This window comes from Carassius carassius, chromosome 39 (genome assembly GCF_963082965.1).
Source record: "Carassius carassius chromosome 39, fCarCar2.1, whole genome shotgun sequence".
Classification (NCBI taxonomy): Eukaryota; Metazoa; Chordata; class Actinopteri; order Cypriniformes; family Cyprinidae; genus Carassius; species Carassius carassius.
In genome coordinates this window covers 2371876-2393813 of record NC_081793.1, presented here as the reverse complement: position 1 = coordinate 2393813, position 21938 = coordinate 2371876, and the positions used below count along the sequence as shown (strand labels likewise).

The following is a 21938-nucleotide window of genomic DNA, read 5'->3' as shown; positions in this document are numbered from 1 at the left end:
CATGCTTGAGGGCATTTGGGAGTACGTTTGCAGTCTTTTACATCTTTTTCCACCTTTCCTATCTCTCGTTCTCTCTCACAGAACCAAAGTCGATTGTAACTGTGGGCCGTTTTCAAGTGTCCCCCAGTAAAGAGATTCCTGCTTCATCCAGACACACAGAAAGTGATAATACACCGACTGAAACTCCACCCGTCTTCCCTCCAGACAATCACATCAGGTCACCGGACCAAAACCTCTCCGCTCTTCCTTCCTGCGAGGCTCCGCGTGATTTATTGAGTTCTGCTGATCAGCCCGAGACGGAGAACAATCAGAAAGAAGACCAAGAGGGACAGATTGATGAGCAAGAGCAGGATGTTGTTGTTGATGATGATGAACATGATGAAGAGACCCCTGTGGATAAGAAGTACAGGAGGAAGAAGGGACGCAGAGCGGATTGCAGCCCGGCTCTCATGGGAACGTCGGTGGACAGTGGGTTTTCTGTGGCCATGGATATAGACCGAAGGATGTGGGACGGTAACACGGGCAGCCCTCCGTATGCCACGCCCCTCCACAACCTCTGGATGAGTCACACGCGCAGCTCCTCCTACCTGAGCAGCGACGAATCAGAGAGCGAGGATGAAGAGATGTGGGGGGAGCTACAGGAGCTGAGGGAGAAGTAAGAGACGTCTCCTCCACTGACATAACCTTTAACATCCTGGTACCTTTCCATATTCCACAAAAGGTTCTTTATAGTGGAAAAAAGTTTCTTTAGATTATAATGACTAAGAAACACTTTAAGCACTTTACTTGTAGTGTTCATATATAATGCAACAAAAAAGCACTTGCATTGAGTGCACATGAATAATTGTATCAATACATTATTATACTTATATATTCATTGTTACACCTTTAGAAATATAATGACTTAAAACACAAGGATGCAACAATGAATCAATTAACATTTTTATGCCATTTATCTTTGATTACGGTTATTTAAATTTAAACTAAATTAAGTTTATGCATTTATCAGACACTTTTATCCAAAGTGATTTACAATGCATTCATGCTAACATTTTTTACCTAACATGTGTTCCCTGAGAATCGAAACCACAACCTTTACAATGCATTAGACATGAAGGTGTAAAGTTTTTCCGGCCTTTGTTTTATGGCATAAAATATTATGCATATTATGCAAAAACTCCTGTTTGGAAGCTTAGTGCTGTAAGAAACTGTGTGTTTTATTGTATTTCTCTCAAAATGTTGCATTGCCAAGTCTGCAGTTTTCCAGCACCTTTTAAACTGTTGCTGCTGGTTAAATTGTATTTGACTGAAATGCTTTTGTTGACATATTTTACATAATGCCATATTATATATAGAATAATGACAGTTTTCAAGTTGGTATTGTGTACTATTTAATGTATTTAAAAATGCATGAAAAATATGTATTAGTACTGATAGGCTGATTAGGGCTAGTTTTGTTCGGCAGACCTGCTCAAAATCCTCATCTTCTCTCTCTCAGGCATCTGTGTGAGGTTCAGTCTCTGCAGGCGGTGCAGAAGCAGGAGATAGAGGAACTGTACGCCAGATTGGGGAAGGTTCCTCCCCCTTGTATCGTATCTCCAGCCGCAATGCTCTCCAGCCGCCAACGCCGTCTGTCTAAAGGAGGAAACTTTCCGTCGTCTCGCAGAAACAGCCTCCAGAGAGTCGACATTCTGCCTTTAACAGGTTAAACCGAGCTTTATGTTTCCAGATTCAAATCGTTATCATAACAAAACTTAGTGTGCTGCCTTTCTGTTTGCCACCTACACGGGCAGCTGCCTTTTAAGGGAGCACCCATATTTGCACAGCAGCTTAAAAGTAACGGATTTAGAACTAATGAGCATAAAATGCATCGAACATATCTCTAAAATTCTTAAGAAGTATTTTTCAATGTTACCTAATCAAGTCAAGTAATTTTTAAATGAAACGAAAATTGCAAATGATCGAATGAAATGTTTAATATCGTTCTTTACTATCATTGTTCCACAAGGGATCATGAGGAAAAATTCTCTGAGCGGGAACAGTAGCAGCAGTTCCCAGGAAGGTTCACGGCCGACTAAAGGAGTGACTTTCGCCCCTGACTTTTCTAGAATGGTACGATACTTCTGTTGATTCCAGGGTTTCCCTCGTTTAATGAGAGTAATTGGTTCCTGAAGTCTGTCTGTAGGATGCATTCTTGTAAAACAAGCCCATCAGCTTTGATGTATCACGACAAACGCTTATAATGATTCTCTCTCTTCCGTTTCCCCATCAGTAAGAATCCTTTAGCACGGTGCACTGGCGGGACTACGTACATCAGACTACCTCATCCAGTCATGACTGCTCTCACACACACCAGCCACCGAGAAACAGACACCATCCAGTCATATCCTCAGCCTGAACTGGACCGATTGGGATTGTAATATATAATGTAGTTTCCTAAACATAATATGCTGTGTGAATCCAGCGCAGAAAGTCTGCTTAATTCTGTGAAGAGCCAATGGTTTGGCGGGACTCTGCTGTTTTGTGATGCTGTGACGTTCTCTCTGAAGGCTCAGCACTGAGTTTGACTGTCGACTGTCTCTTTGCACTTTCTGAAAACCGCCTGGACCTGCTGAACGGGCAAACATCTGAATCAACAGTCCACTACTGGACCCCAGATGTCCTGCTGTTTCTGTTCTACTGCCTGTGTTTGCGCTGTAGACACATCAAATCATCACGCAATAATCAGCATGAACTCTGTAGATCCAGTCCAGAAATATTTCTGCTATTACCTGATAGGGTCGCTTTTATAGCCTAAATGTGAATAAAATAAACAATGATAAATAAAAAAATGGATTTAGGGAGGGATAAACACACATGCATATATATAATTTTTTATTTTATTTTTTTGCATTGATTATGCCAGCTTTGAGATATTCATCCATGGGGATGTAGAACTTCTTGTGTGTGTGTGTGTGTGTGTGTGACTGACCTAATATGGTGATGTTAAAGGAGTAGTTCACCCAAATTTGTTAAAAATTTACTCATCCTTCCAATGGCCGTCCAATATGTAGATGAGTTTGTTTCTTCATCATAAAAACATCACAGTAATCCACACCACTCCAGTTCATCAGTTAATGTCTTGAGAAGCCATAAGCTGTGTGTTTGTAAGAAACAAATCAAGATGTTTCTAATTTCCAACCATTGCTTCCTGCGAAAATATGAATCCAGAATCCATAATATTGATTTCTCCAGTGAAGAATTCGTCCCGTCTGAATCAGTTGATAAATATGCCTAAATATGTCTAAACAGATCTAAACAAATATGTGGCTGGATTTTGATGTGAGAGTCGACAGGGGATGGACTTACTTACTCACTGCATTATTATGGATTATGGACTTATATTTGGCCAGTGACGGTTTACAGTTAAAATGTCTTGTTTCTTTCAAACACTCAGCTTTTCACTTCACAAGATGTTAACTGATGGATTGGAGTGATGGGGATTGTTTTTATCAGCTGTTTGGACTCTCATTCTGACGGCACCCATTCACTGCAGAGCATCCATTGCTGAGTAACTGATGCAATGCTACATTTCTCCAAATCTGATGAAGAAACAAACTCATCTACATCTTGGGTGGCCTGCGGATGAGTACATTTTCAGCAAGTTTTCATTTTTTCATTACCTATTCCTTCAATGTACAATGAAATTAAAGCAAGTATCAGTTATAAATTTCAAGACGGATGCAAAATGCACACTGCACTTTGGCGTGAAGTTCAAAGTCCCATTTGTGACGCTACATTAGAGTCATTAATAAATGATTTATTGCCGATGTTTACAGAGGGTGGTCAATAAAAGTGCATTCTTTATCTTCATTGATATATTAACACAGTATGATTAGATTTTCCACAGAGGCCAACATTTATGCTTTCTGTAGTTTTAGTGTGGAAACATTGTGTACAATATATGGCAAAATCACTGTTTATTTCATAATGAACTTATGAGATACCAACTTGCATGATGTTAAAGAGGAATTCATAATATGAAAAAGTTATTTACAGTAAAGATGTTAATGATGTATTAAAAATGGCTTTGTACTTTCTGTTGGGTTTCTCTCGATGCATTACACCTTTGCAAGAGTTTGAGGGTCATTGTCATTAAATATGACAACCCAAGAATATCCATTCACGGCTCATTAAAACTGTGAAAAATCATATGAATGGCTTTATATGTGCAGTGAACAAGCAAATCAGCTACAGACACAAACTCATCCAATGTGTTTTAGATTGAGATAAATGTGACGCTTCATTATTCCGATCGTTTCGACGTGCAATGCAACACTTCCATGCTGTGCCTTCTCTATGTTATGATGACAATGTAGTATATTCTAAATCATATTTGTACATTAAAGACAATAAATATAAAGAGGACTGTGGATGGAGTATTCATTTTATTGGGTCCATAAAAAAAACACAAACATAAACAAAACCTTCTTTAAATTATTCTTACTCTGATTATGTATTTGCACTATAAATCACCAGTAGCATAATTACTGTGGGAAGTATTTATATTCATAGTACAACAAGCAATATGATGACATTCAGTGTCCACTGACATATTCCATGAACTGCATCTCAGAAACACATTTGTATAGTAATCACGTAGAACTGCTTTGGCAAAAACGAAGGATTTCTCCTTGTATCAGTTAAATATGGAGTCCGAGGCTGGGCAACTTCAGTCCTGGAGGGAACAAACACACCTGCACAAGCTAATCAATGTCTTCAAACTCACTAGAAAGCTACAGACATGCGTGTTTGATCAGGGTTGGAGCTGAACCGTCCAGGACCAAAGTTACCCAGAACTGGTTTCAATGCATGTGGCTCCATCTTCTGGCGTCATCTGCGTGATGTCAGTTCCTGTTGTCAGTGTAGACACTTCCTTAAGATAAAGTTCATTAGTTTAGTTGGCTCCGGTCTTCGGAGCCTGTAGTTTCGCAGCTCTGGCCTCTTCATCTATTTCCTCCATGACTCTTTCTTGGGATACGGAGTAGAAGGTGTAGCCATCTGAGGAGGCTGGTGAAGGCAAATACATATCTTTACAGTCTGACGAGAGATCAAGGGATAGTTCACCAAGAAATCAAAGTTCTAGCCCACAAAAGATATTTTGAAGAATGTTGTTGGTAGCCATTGACTCACATACTATGGAAGTCAATGGCTACCAGCAACTTTGTTTACCCAACACGATCTTTTGTGTTCAACAACAACAACGAGCAAAAAGCGAGCCAATTATACACTTTTCATTGAACTTTTTTTTTTCTGAAATTAGCTTTTCTAATATTTTAAAGGTGAATAAATGAGCTAAATATTGTTTACTACCGTGAAATACGCTCAAAATACAACATACAAATTAAGAAAACAAATTAAGTATAGTCATTTTAATTTAAAAAAGGTTCAGCTTGTATATTTAAAGAGAACAAGTGTAACATATTAAGAGTTTGACAGTGTTGATCATCGTGACGTCAGCACGCTCACATTGGCCGATCATGTAATAATGCACGCACGTGTAGTAATACACTAAGTTATCTAATATTGCTATCATTCATCATACCCGTGCAGAACTTCGTCATCACTAGTTCAGCAGGTTCTGTAATGTCATGTAAAGTAACGTTACTGTACTGCTGTCATAACCTTGTGTAACAGAGTTGTGAAGGATACAGATGCCGAGAACCACCGCGCCGATGGCGAGTCCCGTCGCAACGTTTCGACCCCGGAGCTTGGCGGATTTCTTCTTCCACTGCGCCAGCTCCACTTGTCGAATGAACTGCAGTTGTTCCCGAGTAAGAGCTTCCTTTGTAGGATCTATTCTCTTTGCAAACTGGGCTTCAGGTTTTGGCTCCCCTTGACTGCTCTTGTCCGCCATGTTTGAAGCGCGTTCTCGTGACGTAACACGTTTTTTTTTTTGCAAATCAATGCTACGTCGATATTGCGCAGTCTTTCTATTCCTCTCTTTTTTTTCTTTCTTTCTTTCTTTCTTTCTTTCTTTCTTTCTTTCTTTCTTTCTTTCTTTCTTTCTTTCTTTCTTTCTTTCTTTCTTTCTTTCTTTCTCTCTCTCTCTCTCTCTCTTTCTTTCACAAGGTCTGCAATAATTTTTTTATAATTTATTTTATATATATATATATATATATATATATATATATATATATATATATATATATATATATAAAATATAATATAATACTATAATATATACATATATATAATATAATAGTAGTGCATAATAATTTGATGCCAGTTTACATGTAGCTTTATTATTTATTTAGTTCATTTTAATTTAGCACGGTTATTTTGCAAATCAATACTGCGACGATTTTGCGCAGAACGTCTCTTTCTTTCTTTCTTTCTTTCTCTCTTTCTTTTTTCATTCTCTCTTTCTTTCTTTTTTTCTTTCGCAAGGTCTGCAATGATACAAATATAATGTAAAATTATTATTATATAATAATATAATATATACATATATAATATAATAAAAGTACATAATAATTTAATGCCAGCTTACATGTAGCTTATTATTATTATTTAGTTTATTTTAATAGTGTATTAATCTTTGACTAACTGATTCTGAAGCATGACTGATGAACGGGGAGCATTATGAAGATCACTGGCAAATAAAATAAAATGAATTACTTCGCTTAATGTAGTGATGATACATATCTTGTTTTCTTGCATATTATATTTGGGGTCTATAACATCAGCCCTAGAATAAATGTATTCATAAAAAAACAAAACAAACAAACAAACAAAAAAATACTAACAACAGTTTTTTTCACGGTCAATGAAAAGAACATGTTGATGGTGTTGTCACGTGGTCCATGCTACTTTTCTCAACTCCTCTCAGATTGGCCAATCACAGTCGTCGTTGTAGTGCTTAATTAAGAAATTTCGAAAAACATTTTTTTTTTTGTTTTGGAATTCGTCTCGAATATATCTGCATGTCTTTTATAAAGTCTTAAAATGTATACATTAACATATAAAATAAAATAAAAATAAAACGTGTTGATATTTGAATGTGCTTCGTGACAGGAGTTAGCTTTCTGGAGGAAAACTTGATTTTCCAGCGCTTGTTGTGAAGACGACGATTAATCTTTACTAACAAATGGCCGAAAATAACGTTACTATGTTTTCATTTCACACCAGGAAACCAATGAACCCGAGGTTTGGAGAGGTATCATTAGACATTTTAACCGATATTCTGTCCAACCTCAACAACAGAAACAAATCCAACTTGGAGAGAGTGTCGGATTTCTGTGGGTGTCTGAAAGAAAGGAGGATAGTGGGTGAGTGCTGTTAACTTTAAACTAACTTTTGCATATAACCTTAGTTAGTGTTAACTCGTATCAGACAGCATACTGTAATATGTTAGAGAAATATTTATATATTTGTGTGTATATATATATATATATATATATATATATATATATATATATATATATATATATATATATATATATATAACAAACAATGTTCTTAACATGACTTTGTGGTCCACTGAAATATCGCGATATATCGGCAGATGTAACATAACGTTAGTATTCGAATAATCGCCCGATAACTTTATTTGTTCGACAGAATATTGGGACAAAAGCAACTTTTATTTTGATGTAAATAATAATAATAATATAAATAACAGTATGTTTAATTGTTTTGTCAAACATAACTATTATGATAGGGTCACTCAGTGCCAAATCAATCAAAATTCAGAAACTTTCCACACTCAATTTTTTGATGATAGACAGATAATCATGATGTATTTAGATATCTTTAAAACTTTACATCTGCTAAATGTAAATGTAACGTAAAACATTTAATATTTTGGCTTTCAAAACTACTGTATCTGGACGATATCAAAACTGTGCACTTATTAACTGCTGTTCATGTTAATTTAGCATCTGCTATAGATGTACAGGTATGTGCTAAAAATCTGACATATATTTGAATTAACGAAGAGCACACATTTCCTGAAAATTCAGCCAAAACATTAGTCACTAGTAAAAAAATTTTATGATGATACGGTTATGTTCATGTATTCTCACTCCTAATATTCGGTCCACAGAGTGTGTGTTTCATCTCTGTGAGGAGCTGGGACTGAATCCTGCGGTCGGATACCACGCAATAGAAATTCTGGAGAGGTATTTAAAAGAATCTTGAAAGAACATTATTCAATGTAAACCTGTTTTAAACCACTTAACATTTGTCATGCTCTAGGTTTATGGCCAAATATATTGAACATCTAATCCGCAACCAGAAAGGTCAAGGAGCATCATCTGAGGACACTGGAAAAATTGAGGAGCTCATCTTCCAAACGCTCAAGAAGAAGTTCTTTCTCTCCATCCTCTCAAGTGTTCAGATAGCCAGCAAACTGGACCTGTACTCCAATGTACGTTTATATAAATAAGAACACAACAAATATTCCATGTGTTATTATGTGATCGGTTCTGTTTGTCTTGGTCTAGGTTGTTAACAATGACATTGCCATGAGATTTCTGCAGGCAGTCGGTTACCCTTCCTCCAAAGAGCAGCTCTTGGAGTCTGAGATTCTCGTTTTAAAAACTCTCAACTTTGATTTAAATGTCCCAAATCCTTTAACATACGTGGAGACCCTTTTGGAAGTGCTTGGTAAGAGTATTTTCAGTGTGTTTCTCAGGTACCGGGTATATACACAAATGGTCTTAATCACTGTGTTTGGTGGATTTACACAGGCCATAATGACGCAGCTGTCCCTGTTGCTCAACTACATCACCTGTGTGTGCGTGTACTGCAGTTCATTTACCTGCAGAGGGAGACCATCTACAACTCATTGCTCAAATCTGCCACTGGATGCTCCAGTCCTTCCCTCGAACAAAGGTACAGGGTTTTATTTTTTCCCATTGACTCTCTCTACTAATGTTTTTAAAGATGAAGTATGCTCTCAGATGCTTTCTCCTTGCAGTTTAATGTGTAGACAGAATTACAAATATGCCTCTCTTGCGCAAATAAAACCACTTTACAGTTAAAAAATTAAGAGATTTAATTGTTCAGCCTTTGCTGTTAACTCACACACACACACACACACACACACACACATATATATATATATACTAATATTAAATTTTTAGTTTAAATGTATGAATACAAGCATATAATTCAGCTGATTCATTAATATAGTCAGACCCTTTCTTTCTCAAACTTTAGTGACTGTATCTTTTCTGGACTTATAAATGAGTTAAATACGTGACTTCATTCATAACAATCTCTTAATCGTCAGCCGAGCATGGCAGATTCTCCCTCGAGAACTGAATCAGAGTGAAGCTCTCCTTGTTTTTTGTGATTGGCTGTTTGCTGCAGATGTCACACTTTCAGCTGCATATGCTCCAGAATTAATCATAAACTCTGGATCAGACCCTGAGTTCACCGAGACCTTTATAGTGGAGCTCTGTGAATCCACTAAACCTAAACTAAGCCGGGGTTAAACTCTAGTTTGTTTAACTAGCTTTGTGTAATGGGCACTTAAAAATATTTCTCAGGTCTAACTTTTGCTTCGGCCAATAATATGAGTTTCAGCAACATGATAAATTACCTCCACATAGCGTTACCCACAATTCTCTCTACCATCAGCGGTGTGTATTGTGCTCAGATTATGTAAATCTAGTTAATACATTTAATGTTTGATGGTGCATGAATTGCACACTTCACCTTCAACAAGGTCATAAGTCATTCCGAGGTAAACATCACATTGTTTTATGGTTAAACCTGAAATAGCTTTAGGAATATGAAGTATATTCTGTGTTTGTAACAGAGCCAAGTTTGTGTGTGTGACTGAGGATTTCATGCTTCTGGGAGTTGGAGTCATTGCTGTGTCCGCCTTCATTCATCATATCTCAACATGGGAAAAGGTACAGCTCCTGAATCTAGATCATGATTCTGTCAGTCACTGAGAAGTGCATTTGAATATTTATTACTTGCTTCAAACGTGCCGGTCTCAAAGGATTCTAGTGAGTTTGGTTCATGTGCGCTGCAGGTAGTGGAGGAGCTGTCAGGAATAACAGGGATTTCAGGCCAGAGTATCATGGAGTTTGCGTACGTCACCCTGATGCACATCACCAAGACCAAATCCGTCTGATGCAGTCCTAAATATGACATGTGAAGAACCGATTACAGCTCGAGTACAGATATAAGACATGTGTAAGGTGATAACATTGTAAATATCAGGTTCATATTAGATTTCGCTCAAAATTCTGTTGTAAAAGTGCAATGTAAAGATAAAACATGAAAATGAAAGAGGAACTTGCCATTCACGTTTCATTTTGCAATGATTTCTTCTCTTCGCAATTAGCACACAATCTTCTCAGATAAAGTAATTCAATAATATTTTCAACTCTATTTTGTTCTCTAATAAAATAAGTCAATTACATAAATTGGATTGTTCTCATTAGATTGTGAAAAATAAGATGCTTGGTTAGGTTAGTTTGACAAGTTGTGTCCCAAATTATGAAACTCTTCACTTAACTTATGCACTGTGTACTCAAGAATCTAGTATATGAATTATATATATATGGTAATTAAAGCTGTGACTCGAGTACATGAAGTGGCCAACATTCTACACTTCTTTTTCAGTTAATTAAGTTCATCATCAGTGTTTTGAGGTGCAACAGCATAGAATAATGTGTACTGTAAGTGTGCTAATTGGGACGTTCAAACAGTCCTAATTAGCATAGAGGTCAGCTGCCCCCTGCTTTCAGTCTTTACTCTTTCATAAGACCTCAGGGCAAGACTGAAAATAAGAGGGTTATTGTTGTTACAAGCTGTAACAATGTTTTTTAAAAGGATAAATTATTGCTTCGGTCTGAAACTGGACTTTTAAAGGACATGCAAATGCACATACTGTTGGCTCATCCAATGATGTGACTTTGGGTGATTTGTGGCAAAGGGGAGTGTGTTGGAAACATGTCTGAAAACAGTCATTATTTTTGCATTTGTGTTTGATGTCTCTGCACTTCATCTTAAAATATGACCCACAGAGACAACAGCAGCAATTATCTTACTGGAGCAAGTTTTAGAGTATTTATTTGGCTTTCTTTGGTTCTGGAGAGACTCCTCTTGACTCTTGTGTTACTTATCAAGCAAATAAGGGAAGATGGAGAGTCTCTGCCTGAAAATGTGTCTTGTCTGATGGCCCACAGCTTTAATTATGTGAACTAAATCTTTGTATGTTCTCTTAAAGATAGAATAAAGTATAAACACATTATAGGTGCATTAAATAGCCACCAGTGATCATAACAGTACAAGTGGCATCATAAAGTAGAAATCTGCAAAAAATATCACGAAGCATAAAAATAAACATTGTAAATGTGCAGGTTATTGTACAGTGAAGTATATATATATATATAAATATTGTAAATTGTTATTGTAAAAATAAGGTGAATAGCACCTCTTGTGGAAAACACATTTCAATCAATGGTGTGGAGGTTATTTTCACCAGCAGAAGAGGCTGCAAGCTGCAGTGTTACTTGGCTGCTTCTTGAGTCTTGTCTCTAGTTTTGTGTATTTTTAGGGTCCCTTCTTGTAGCATGAGACACTACAGCCCAGGAAGGTTTGCACAGGAAGTCCAGCTCCTCCATATGTGCTGCACAAAATGCAACAAGTCCTCGCAGGGAATGGGCCGCTCCAGAACCATGATGTAGTATTCACCCAGATCCTTCCAGTCCAGCAGCTGGATTATCTGGGGAACTCTGGGGCCTTCATTCACAAGGATTAAAAGAGCGACCTCCAATGGAAGATGTTCAGACTAAAGGAAGAACAGTTTAATGATTGTCAGACGGTGTTGGATTCCCAAATACTCAGTACAGTGATTCAAGAAAAACACAGAAAGCATAGTCTACTTACAAAGCTGATATATTTGGTATCCTCGGTTTTCTTGACAAACTTCACTGCCACCTGATCAACAAAAGAAAGAAGAATTTGTGTGAGAAATATTTTCAATTAACATGTGTAGAGGTCATAGCATTGCAATCATTAATACAGACATGGAACATTAGTAAATACAAATTCCAGGCATTAATTCAAAAACTATAGAGTATATTTGGTTCATATGACCATTTAATAGGGTGAACTGCTCTAAACACTGGACATAACATAGAAGCACTTGCAATAAATGCAAACAGATGAAGAAAAGAAATTACTAGCTAAGTAAAAAATGAAAATGGTAGCTTAAGGCCATCCTTCACATGTCTCCTTTCGTAGACTGCTCCAAATCCTCCTCGACCCAGCATATTGCCGACTTCATTTTAGGAAAAGATAAATAAGAGTAATTGACATAAGGTCAAGCAGTGATGTCCTACAGAGCGGCGTAGTCCATCTAAAACTAATAAAAAAAATTACATCTTGCATTACACATGCAATTTTATTAGCTCAAACAAATTGAAGTTAATATGGATTTTTCAAAACGTTTAGTTGAAGAAAAAAAAACTTGCTTTATATGATTTTTTTTTTCTTTTTGTACAGAATCTTAAAATTCATAATCATAAAGTACAAGTACAACGTAACATATTTCTGGACATTTATAAGAAAACAGCCAAATGAAGATAACTGCATAATGTTATAATAGATAAATTAAATGTGCACTGTTTTTTTTAATGTGACAGCATTAATGAAAGTTTCTTAAGGGTCAAGATCAAGTTTTCTGCATGTCCTGCGCTCCATCAAGCCACTCCCATAATAGCTGTCCTTGCTCAAATTAACTTCCTAAAACATAAACACACATGTAATATTTTTTCAGATTTGTCTGTAATTATTCAGACACAAGAAGCACGGGTCCTTGAACATTATAAAAGCATTTTGAATGGCTAAAAAAACTGTTTTTAACTTAAATGTACAAGAAGTTGACAAGACAAAACAAGAAGTTTTTAACTTAAATGTAGCCTCTCTAAGAGGGCCTCCCATGGGCCTCTCTCCATCACAGGATGAGTAAAATGGATAACTCTTCATAGGCTATATTTGTGGTCACATCACCAATATTGTTTAAGGTTGCCTATTAAGAAGGGTTGGTGCATGAGTTTGTTATTAATGCATAAACAAACGGTTTATGTGCTATTGCGGCACACTGTATTTTTTAACAATATGGTTGCATGTCTGGTGAGTGTATTATAATGGATACTCACTGAAGAAGTGCATTTCAAGTGAGTGAGTTTCCACAGATTCAGAGTGTTTTCATTTGTATTTTGCTGTGTTTATTAATTCTGAACAGATCCGTATAATATACTGCAGGATTGTCAAAAAAAGAGAATAGCTCCAATTCTAATGAAACGCACCTGAACCATCAATCTAATCTCGTCAAGGTCTTCATTATTGAAAACTTTAATAGGAGTGTTGGAGTGAAACTCTCAGGACAGTTTTTCTGCTGTAATGCCGTCAGGTCAGTTTTTCCTTCAGCTAACGTTTTCATTAACTTTAACTGTTAAGAATTTGCTGAAATTATTGGATGTGGTTCAGGCCTAGCTAGAAAAATTTCCGTCAGCCTCCACTGCTCAACATAAGACAGATCAGTTTGAGAAATCACATCACTCTTGTGGCTTTTAGTCAATTTCTTTTAGCTCTGCCATTGAGAGTAACCTATCCGATCTGATTTAATTCCTTCATTTCACAAGGTCTCGGTTTGATCTGATTCAGATCCATGCAAGTATATTGCAGATATAATTTCCCCTTTACTTATGAAAGCTCATAAGAAATGTTTATTTAGGAAATCACACTGTAAATAAACTCTTAAAAGTTTACTTTCATTTGTAGTGTACTGTATGTGTAATGTCAAATTTTGTCTGGCAACATTTTTTAAAACTGTGCATTGTACAGTACATGGAATGATTAAACACAGGGTTATGCTACTATATAAGCACAGGCATTGAAATTGGGTTTATGGCTGAATATAGAATTGATCTGGTCATTATTTTATTTATACCCTTGATTTAGTCCAGTCCTAAATTATGTTTCTTGCTTGGTGAATAATTGGAGATGTTTACTTGCTGTTTTCCTTTTATTGAATATCTGATTGTGATTATTTAGTTTGGCTTCTAGTAATGATAAGGCCGTTTATATAATGTGTATTCTGGCCAAAAGCAAAAACCAGTTCATTTGACTTTATCATAAAATCATCTAACTGTTTAAACACAAAAGCTAATAATTTGTGCATATGACATTAACGGCTCAGATGACACTAAAAGCTGTTTTTATTTTGCTCTCTGTACAGTGTGTGTTTCTCCATGGAGACCAGATGCCGCAGTCATTAACCTATTAGACTGCTGCGCTCAGAAAGGACAAGGTCTTCTGCATATGCACACATCTCAGACTGAAGCCTTCAGTTATCAGAGATCTTCAGAGCTTCATTGTGGACACTGAATGAGAAAAATCGAAGAATCTTTTAGAGACTAGAGCCTTCACATAAAATATTACATCCAGTTAAACATACAGTATGAACAACACCATTTATAATGGGTTTATTTCCGATAGTTTTAAGTGCACGTAAATATAAAGTTGTTATTAAGTCTAATAAATGTTAAAACTCTCTCAATTATACTGTAATGTTGAATGGCCATGATACTGGCCTTAAAAAGATGCTATTAAACAAATATTAAAAATATACCTGCTTTATGTTGTTACTACATTAATTTGACGATTGAATGTGAAATTATTGTAAGATAAAAGTATATTTTTATATTGTATTTTATGTTTTTAATGTAATATAAAAGAATATTGTGATTTAATGGGTTTTTTTAATCGATTGAGAGCACTAATACAATTATATATAATATAATTGTAAATACAATAATTGTACAGTCTATAATTTTCCACCAAACTAGGATTGAATCTTTTGCAGTGGTTGTCTAAGACACACTCCTCTACTATGTGCACTGAATCTTCTCTCATGTACTCAACCAGATTATTGGCCAATCAGTACAATTAGTCACGGTGTTTCGATCAGTTTGTTGAGTCTGCTGCGATCCTGTATGATGGGATGGAAGCACATGCCAGAGCTCCATCACTTCCTTGAGGTCACCATAGCAACCGGAGCCTTTTACCAGTCATTTGGGAATTCCAGTGTTGCACGGCTCACTTGCCAAATAAGTAAATCAGCCCTTTGGCGGCTCGCGCTTTCACGTCTCTTTAGCAACCAGTTGCTATGCAGCTACTGTTGCCATGTCTGTGTGGAGGGATTTATGGGAACTGTGTAAGTCTTTCTGTGATGGTCCTCCACCCCCAAACTCTCTCTGAAATGGTTTGATCGTCGGGGAGAATTGCTCTTGATCACGTAATTCGTAACGCACTAATCGATGGACACTTACATTCAATCCGAGGAGCTTGTGTGTTTTTATAGAAGCATCAATAAGAGTAGAATTGTGTGGGTTTCTTCCCACTGACAGTCCGCAGGCTTCATGATGGTCTGATTTATACATGTTCACATCTATGGCCTGGTGTCAAAGTCACTTCCAGCCACTATTCAGAGTCCTTGGGAGAGGCAATATGCCCAAATAATGACAGATGTGCAGAGCACAGCGTTACGTGATGAGATGAGTGTGACGTGACAGAACAACAGTGATGCTTTGTGTCTTTGTGACTAAAGATGGAAGGCAGATATTGGCTTTGAAGGATCTTCTCTTGGGCAAGATGTCTGTTTTGTTTATCCAGAATGCATAAAATGTTTTGTTTATTTTTTTAAATAAGATAAAATAAGATTCAAAATAAGATGAATAAAGTCGTAGTTTTTGCTATTTTTGGACCAAAATGTATTTTCGATGATTGAAAATTTTTTAACTGACCCTCTGATGTCACATGGACTACTTTGATGCTGTTTTTCTTACCTTTCTGGACATGGACAGTAGACTGTACACACAGCTTCAATGGAGGGACTGAGAGCTCTAAATCTAAAATATCTTAAACTGTGTTCCGAAGATGAACGGAGGTCTCACGGGGTTTGGAACGACATGAGGGTGAGTCATTAATGACATAATTTTGCTATTTGGGTGAACTTACCCTTTAAGGCCCGTTTACACCAAGCATGATAACTATAAAGATAACGATAAAGATATAGTTCTAAAAATCGTTCTCAATATTAAAGTCAAGTCAAGTCACCTTTATTTATATAGCGCTTTAAACAAAATACATTGCGTCAAAGCAACTGAACAACATTCATTAGGAAAACAGTGTCAATAATGCAAAAATGATAGTTAAAGGCAGTTCATCATTGAATTCAGTGATGTCATCTCTGTTCAGTTTAAATAGTGTCTGTGCATTTATTTGCAAATAAAGTCAATGATATCGCTGTAGAAGAAGTGACCCCAACTAAGCAAGCCAGAGGCGACGGCGGCAAGAAACCGAAACTCCATCGGTGACAGAATGGAGAAAAAAACCTTGGGAGAAACCAGGCTCAGTTGGGGGGCCAGTCCTCCTCTGACCAGACGAAACCAGTAGTTCAATTCCAGGCTGCAGCAAAGTCAGATTGTGCAGAAGAATCATCTGTTTCCTGTGGTCTTGTCCTGGTGGTCGTCTGAGACAAGGTCTTTACAGGGGATCTGTATCTGGGGCTCTAGTTGTCCTGGTCTCCGCTGTCTTTCAGGGATGTAGAGGTCCTTTCTAGGTGCTGATCCACCATCTGGTCTGGATACGTACTGGATCTGGGTGACTGCAGTGACCATCTGATCTGGATACAGACTGGATCTGGTGACTACAGTGACCACGGAATAAGAGAGAAACAGACTAATATTAGCGTAGATGCCATTCTTCTAATGATGTAGGAAGTACATAGGGTGTTATGGGAAGTGTGCCTGGTTCCGGTTTACCTAATTAATGCAGCCTAAAAATCCTTTAACGGATTTGGATATTAAAAGCATATTATGTGTAAGCCAGGTTAAAGAGATGGGTCTTTAATCTAGATTTAAATTACAAGAGTGTCTGCCTCCTGAACAATGTTAGTTTATTCCAGAGTTTAGGCGCCAAATAGGAAAAGAATAGCAGAATAGCAGAGTCCAAACTACAAATATAACGATAAAGGCACAGAGAAACGCTATTGTTGGAATCATTTTCATTGTCAAAAATATTTTTAAATCACAGTTTAGGGTTAAATAGCTTATAAGTGAATCATTTTACTACCAAATTAGTTTTTTAAGTCAAATATTACATGTAGGCTCTCTGTGATTTTATGAAGAGTGCCAATTTAATAAACACTTGATGTGAAAATAGGTTCTGTGCAGAGCAGATTCTTTGTTAGGGTCTATTATCTTCTTCTGAAGATGAAAATATATGTTGTAGAAAAGTGCAGAAAAGGCCAGATGACAATTACTGTCTGAATATGAAGGCTGTGTTCATTTCTCCTCCTGTATACCTAAAATTGCTAAAGCATTTTATTTTGATCTTAGAATGGTTTGCTGTTCTTATAAAGACAGGGATTTTAAGGGTTTTAAGCTTTATTCAAAAAAGTCTTTATAGTAATTTTCATAAATATTTAACTTTTTTTTGTATTTTTACATTTAATTTGATTTTGTATTAGTCATATCATAAGTTAATATTCATTCGAATAACAACCTCAAAATTAGGATATGTAAATATCTTTGAATCACGTTTTATTATTTTTCTTAGCCTTCAAGCAAAACATTCCACAAAAGGAAGTTTGTTAGTGTTACATTTATAAAAACAATGTTTTTTTTTTTTTTTAAGATCGAAATTCTAAAAATTCATCCTGTGGAATTTGTTTTGAAAACTGAAATGGTATGGAAATGGTACTTTAAATCTTTTTATTCGGCTCCTCCCCCTAGTGGAGGGTGTCAAGTTTCATATTACAAAATTTACCATAATTCTTTTTATAATCAAAACATTTTATTTTCTAATCTTGACAAAACCCATTGTTGGAAAGTCTCAAGGTAAACATTTTTGTAATAATTTTGACATAATTTTATAAATTAACCTCAGAAACCTCAATTTTTGTGATATCAACTTCAAATTTGGAACATTATACATTAGTTAGACATATGAATTTTATTTTGGTATTTTGGTTTAAGTACATTTTCTTTTAACTTCTATTACTTTTTACATCATCTTCTAATAGAAGATTCCCATCCTTAAGCGTGACAGTTAAGAGGATAAGTGAGATTTAAAAGTGTCTGAATATTTTTGGGGTTTGCTAATTATGTAAGAGAATCTGTCCACGTTCAGTAGCCTTTCTGATAGCATTATTCAAAACATGCAGAGACTCATGGTCAATGACTAACACCTGGTCACCTTATTTGCTCCCAGAAATGTGAGGATTTTATTTGGAATCCCTAGACAACAAGGGTGAAAATTAAACTAGAATTTAATGAGAGAGGTGTAATGATTTGGGCCACAAGGGGAACTGAAAGAACAGATGGACGGAATGAATAATGCATTTCATAATCTTCACGAAGTCATCATGTATTTTCTGTGTCATTTAGACTTCTGTCCTCCTGGACTCTGAAGGAATATGAAGTTATAAATGCATAGCTACTGTGAATGACAGAATTCAGAGAAATGTATGAGGTTCAGCAGTCTGAATGTTGAATACAGTTTATACAAAATATGACTTGAGTACTGCTCTTCTGTGTTGAATGATTTCAGTTTCTGATTTAAAAGTCTAGCTTAAAGACAAAAAAAATGTCTAGGTTGAGTAAATGTTGGCATAAATAGTTTTTAGCAATATATTTTCCTATTATTTTTAAAGGATAGGCAGTGAAGCGATTTTAAAATGTTACAGTATTATTGAGAAATATATTTGTCCATTAAACCAAAGTCAGTATGTGTCATAACCAATATGCAAGTTATTTTGTGATATATGACAGTACAGTGTGTTTTTGTCTTTATTTAGATAGACAGATTCAGAAACTTTGCTAAAACTACACTATATTTTACATAAGAACATTTTGCTAATGTTGTCATTAATTATCATTATTTCTGAATCTTCTATGATTGTTCAAATTATCTTTTTTTTTTTTTCTTGGCCATGTGCATGTTAAGGAAACAGTCTATTTTATAAATTTTCAGACGTTTTGGGATAGTACTTTTAAATGTTCTCTGAATAATTGAAACAAGTAACCAAGAGTAGCAATTAAAAAAAACTATAACATTTAAATTATTTAGACAAACATCCTACAAAGCTACAAAGCTCTATCTATACAGTTTCTCGCAGAAATAAATAGCGTATTCAGCAACGATGCATTCAATTGATCAATATCATCTTAAATTTATATTTTAACCAAATGCTGTTGTTTTGAACTTTCTGTTCATCTCAGAATCCAGAAAAAGTATCAAATTTTCATAAGAATATGAAGAAGCAGTAAAGTTTTAGGATCACGTGACACTGGAGTATTGATGCTGAAATTTCAGCGTTGCATCACAGGAATAAATGACATTTTAATACATCAAAACAGCAGTTTACATTTGCAATTTGCATTGGTGAGCATACTTTATGGCTATTTTAAAATCGTTACCCATGACCAAATTATGTATAGCTGTTGATGAAATAACAGATATATCAGATACTGAACAGACATTGTTTTAGTGGATTTGGTGAGTTAAACAGTAGGCTAACTCTCAGCTAGAGCCTCTGAAATGATCTTTTGATTGTCGTTGACCTTGCGCCACCTCTTGCATGATAACGAGTCTCTCGGACGGTAGGTCCCTCCCACGGTGATGAATAATACATGACATTAGAGTTGGTCAAGGCAGAGGTTGTGCTGCTGTCTGTCGGTCTGCACAGCGCTGATCCGGAGCCTCGCGCTCGCTCACACTGCAGTGGTCGGACTCTGCGCTGTACAGACTAACACTGGCGGTACTGACAGCCGAGAGGAGAAACCGGTCAGTGTTCAGCCCGAGCCTCCGAGGGAGGGAAAGGAAGCCGTTTTTTGTGGCTGGTGGAGGGTTGTCATGAGAAAAAGCACGCGAGGCAAACACATCCCTCAGGTTACACCGGTGCCGACGCGAGCGGAAGAAGGTGTGACGGAGAATATAAAGATACGCAAGGTACGCGTTTCCCCTCTCTCTCTCTCTCTCTGTGTGTGTGTGTGTGTGTGTCATTAACCACCGTGTTGGTGTTGCCAGAAGGTTAATGGTTATCCGGTATAAATCCTGTCGTTTACCTGATTTTACTGCTGGTATCTGACACGAATGTATCGTTGGCTTTTCAGCTTTTACGAAATATAACAGTTTCCGCAAATACCACATTTTCTTCAGATGTTGTTATTCAAAAATAAATCAACGTTTGTCTATTTAATTCCGGCTTTACCCCTGACTCTGCTCACCAACAACAACTTTCCAGTTGTACTTGGTATTTTGGTTTACTTGTACTTGAGATTTGTAATAGTTTTTCTTGTCATTATATTTAAACACGCCATAATATGTCGGCTCACACTTTAGTTTGGGGACCAATTCCCACTATTAACTTTTGCATCGGTAAGCTCCTAGCTGCTTATTAATAGTTAATACAGTAAAGTTTATGGAGTAGGATTAAGAGATCTAAAATATGGTCATGCAGAGTAAGACATTAATATATAGCTACTTATAAACTGCCAATATGGAATTAATATGTGTTCAAATAAGCAACTAGTTAATGGTGAGAGTAAAGTGGTACCAAATTAGCCAATTTAACAATGATCCGCAAACTTCTAGTTAATGAAGTTAATGCATTTGTGAACTCTTATTAAAAGATAAAAGCTGGTTCAAAACATTATTTCTATCCAGTGTACTACAGCTCTCCTCGTCTAGTCACTTTCTGCATATATCATGGTGATGTGGATAATTAAATGCCTGTTGATGAATTTTAATCACATGTGGTTGTGTTAGTGTAAATAGTGCAGCATACTAAATACTTCAAGTCTTCATTAGACTGCCATCAGAAACAGGTTTTTGCCATCTAGCTCTCAGTGTTTGGTAATGCATTCAAAATGCATGTTATATCTTAAATAATGAACAGTTCATCCATTTGTGTTTAAGATTTAGATTTTTGTAATTATTAATCAAAATTGTTCTACATGCCCTTGAGTTTTTTAATTTTTTTATAATTTAGTACATGGTTTTATGTCACAATATGGACGCAATATTCTGTCACTATACTTTCATTGTGACTCTTTGTACATGAATTCATTGTACATTCATTTCATTGCAACTATAAATCAGGGTTCTCCAGACTCAGCACTGGAGGTCTGGTGTCCTGCAGACTTCAGCTCCAACTTGCCTGGAAGTTTCTAGTATACATAAGACATTAATTAGTTGGTTCAGGTGTGTTTAATTAGGGCTGGAGCTAAACTCAGCAGGACAACGTCCCTCCAGGACCGAGTCTGGAGAACTCTGCTCTAAATATTATGCCAAATTTACACCGCAAAGGCAGCACAGAAGCGCTTCTGAAGTGGCTTTTGGGTGTCTTTACACTAGGGATGCAACAGTGTACACCGAACTCAGCTGGAAATCGATATGTGACAATTCAAGTCGGTTGAGATGTTAAAGGGGTCATTAACTGAGAAATCAAAATTCGCTTGATCTTTTGACATATAAGAGGAGATTGTACTAAAAACATCCTGTAAGTTTCAGAACTCAAAACTAGTGTAAAATCGGCTTGTATTGAAGCAAATCTGCCAAAATTATGACTTTATGGTGTAATAGTGTGACTAAACTCCGCCCACGCAGAAGGTCAACTCCTGCTTATACATCACTGTACATCACTGTTTAGCCCCGCCCACCAATTCCTGCACACAGTGTAAATAACGAGGCAAACAACAGGTCTACGCAGAAACAAGACAAGACACTGTTCAGTGTCTTTGCATTGCCTTCCTTCTGATCACAACATTAGAGAAGAGTGGATGGACTTTTATTTTTAATACAGATCCCCATCAGTAAGAACTTGGTCCTTGGTTCACTTCATTTTACCACAGATTTGT

General features: G+C 36.4%; 4 protein-coding genes across 7 annotated transcripts in view; 3 read left to right on the top strand and 1 right to left on the bottom strand.

The window, feature by feature from the left end:
• wnk4a (WNK lysine deficient protein kinase 4a) overlaps positions 1-2906 on the top strand; it is a 63010-nt gene extending 60104 nt beyond the window's left edge. For both annotated transcript variants that reach the window (XM_059530398.1, XM_059530397.1), the window contains exons 18-21: positions 82-655; positions 1499-1704; positions 2009-2112; positions 2273-2906. In XM_059530398.1, coding sequence (XP_059386381.1) covers positions 82-655; positions 1499-1704; positions 2009-2112; positions 2273-2275 — 887 coding nt within the window. In that variant the 3' untranslated portion in view covers positions 2276-2906. The remainder of the gene's footprint in view (positions 1-81; positions 656-1498; positions 1705-2008; positions 2113-2272) is intronic.
• Positions 2907-4408: 1502 nt separating this feature from the next.
• LOC132121205 (cytochrome c oxidase assembly factor 3 homolog, mitochondrial) lies at positions 4409-5924 on the bottom strand. The gene is made up of 2 exons (XM_059530396.1): positions 5692-5924; positions 4409-5040 (listed from the first exon to the last, which is right to left on the bottom strand). The coding sequence occupies exons 1-2, from the start codon at positions 5894-5896 to the stop codon at positions 4937-4939; spliced, it is 309 nt and encodes a 102-aa protein (XP_059386379.1). The 5' UTR covers positions 5897-5924; the 3' UTR covers positions 4409-4936.
• Positions 5925-6888: 964 nt separating this feature from the next.
• On the top strand, positions 6889-10593 carry cntd1 (cyclin N-terminal domain containing 1). The gene is made up of 7 exons (XM_059530170.1): positions 6889-7310; positions 8087-8162; positions 8239-8410; positions 8487-8649; positions 8733-8877; positions 9809-9905; positions 10031-10593. Exons 1-7 carry the CDS (start codon positions 7130-7132, stop codon positions 10130-10132), a joined length of 936 nt encoding a protein of 311 aa, XP_059386153.1. The 5' UTR covers positions 6889-7129; the 3' UTR covers positions 10133-10593.
• A 9205-nt stretch (positions 10594-19798) lies between these two features.
• tanc2b (tetratricopeptide repeat, ankyrin repeat and coiled-coil containing 2b) overlaps positions 19799-21938 on the top strand; it is a 136681-nt gene continuing 134541 nt past the window's right edge. Inside the window, exon 1 of one of the 3 annotated variants that reach the window (XM_059530393.1) lies at positions 19799-20028. The gene's annotated coding sequence lies outside the window, so the exon portion shown is untranslated. The remainder of the gene's footprint in view (positions 20029-21938) is intronic. The other 2 variants (XM_059530394.1, XM_059530395.1) reach the window with 2 other exon arrangements.

Bases quoted from the DNA above. Each gene is read 5' to 3' on its own strand.
- LOC132121205 (XM_059530396.1), bottom strand. From the start codon at position 5,896: ATGGCGGACAAGAGCAGTCAAGGGGAGCCAAAACCTGAAGCCCAGTTT. The intron at 5,041-5,691 runs GTATCCTTCACA...CAGCCTCCTCAG, and splicing joins CGCGGTGGTTCTCGGCATCT to ATGGCTACACCTTCTACTCC.
- cntd1 (XM_059530170.1), top strand. From the start codon at position 7,130: ATGGCCGAAAATAACGTTACTATGTTTTCATTTCACACCAGGAAACCA. The intron at 8,411-8,486 runs GTACGTTTATAT...GTCTTGGTCTAG, and splicing joins AACTGGACCTGTACTCCAAT to GTTGTTAACAATGACATTGC. The intron at 8,650-8,732 runs GTAAGAGTATTT...GGATTTACACAG, and splicing joins GACCCTTTTGGAAGTGCTTG to GCCATAATGACGCAGCTGTC.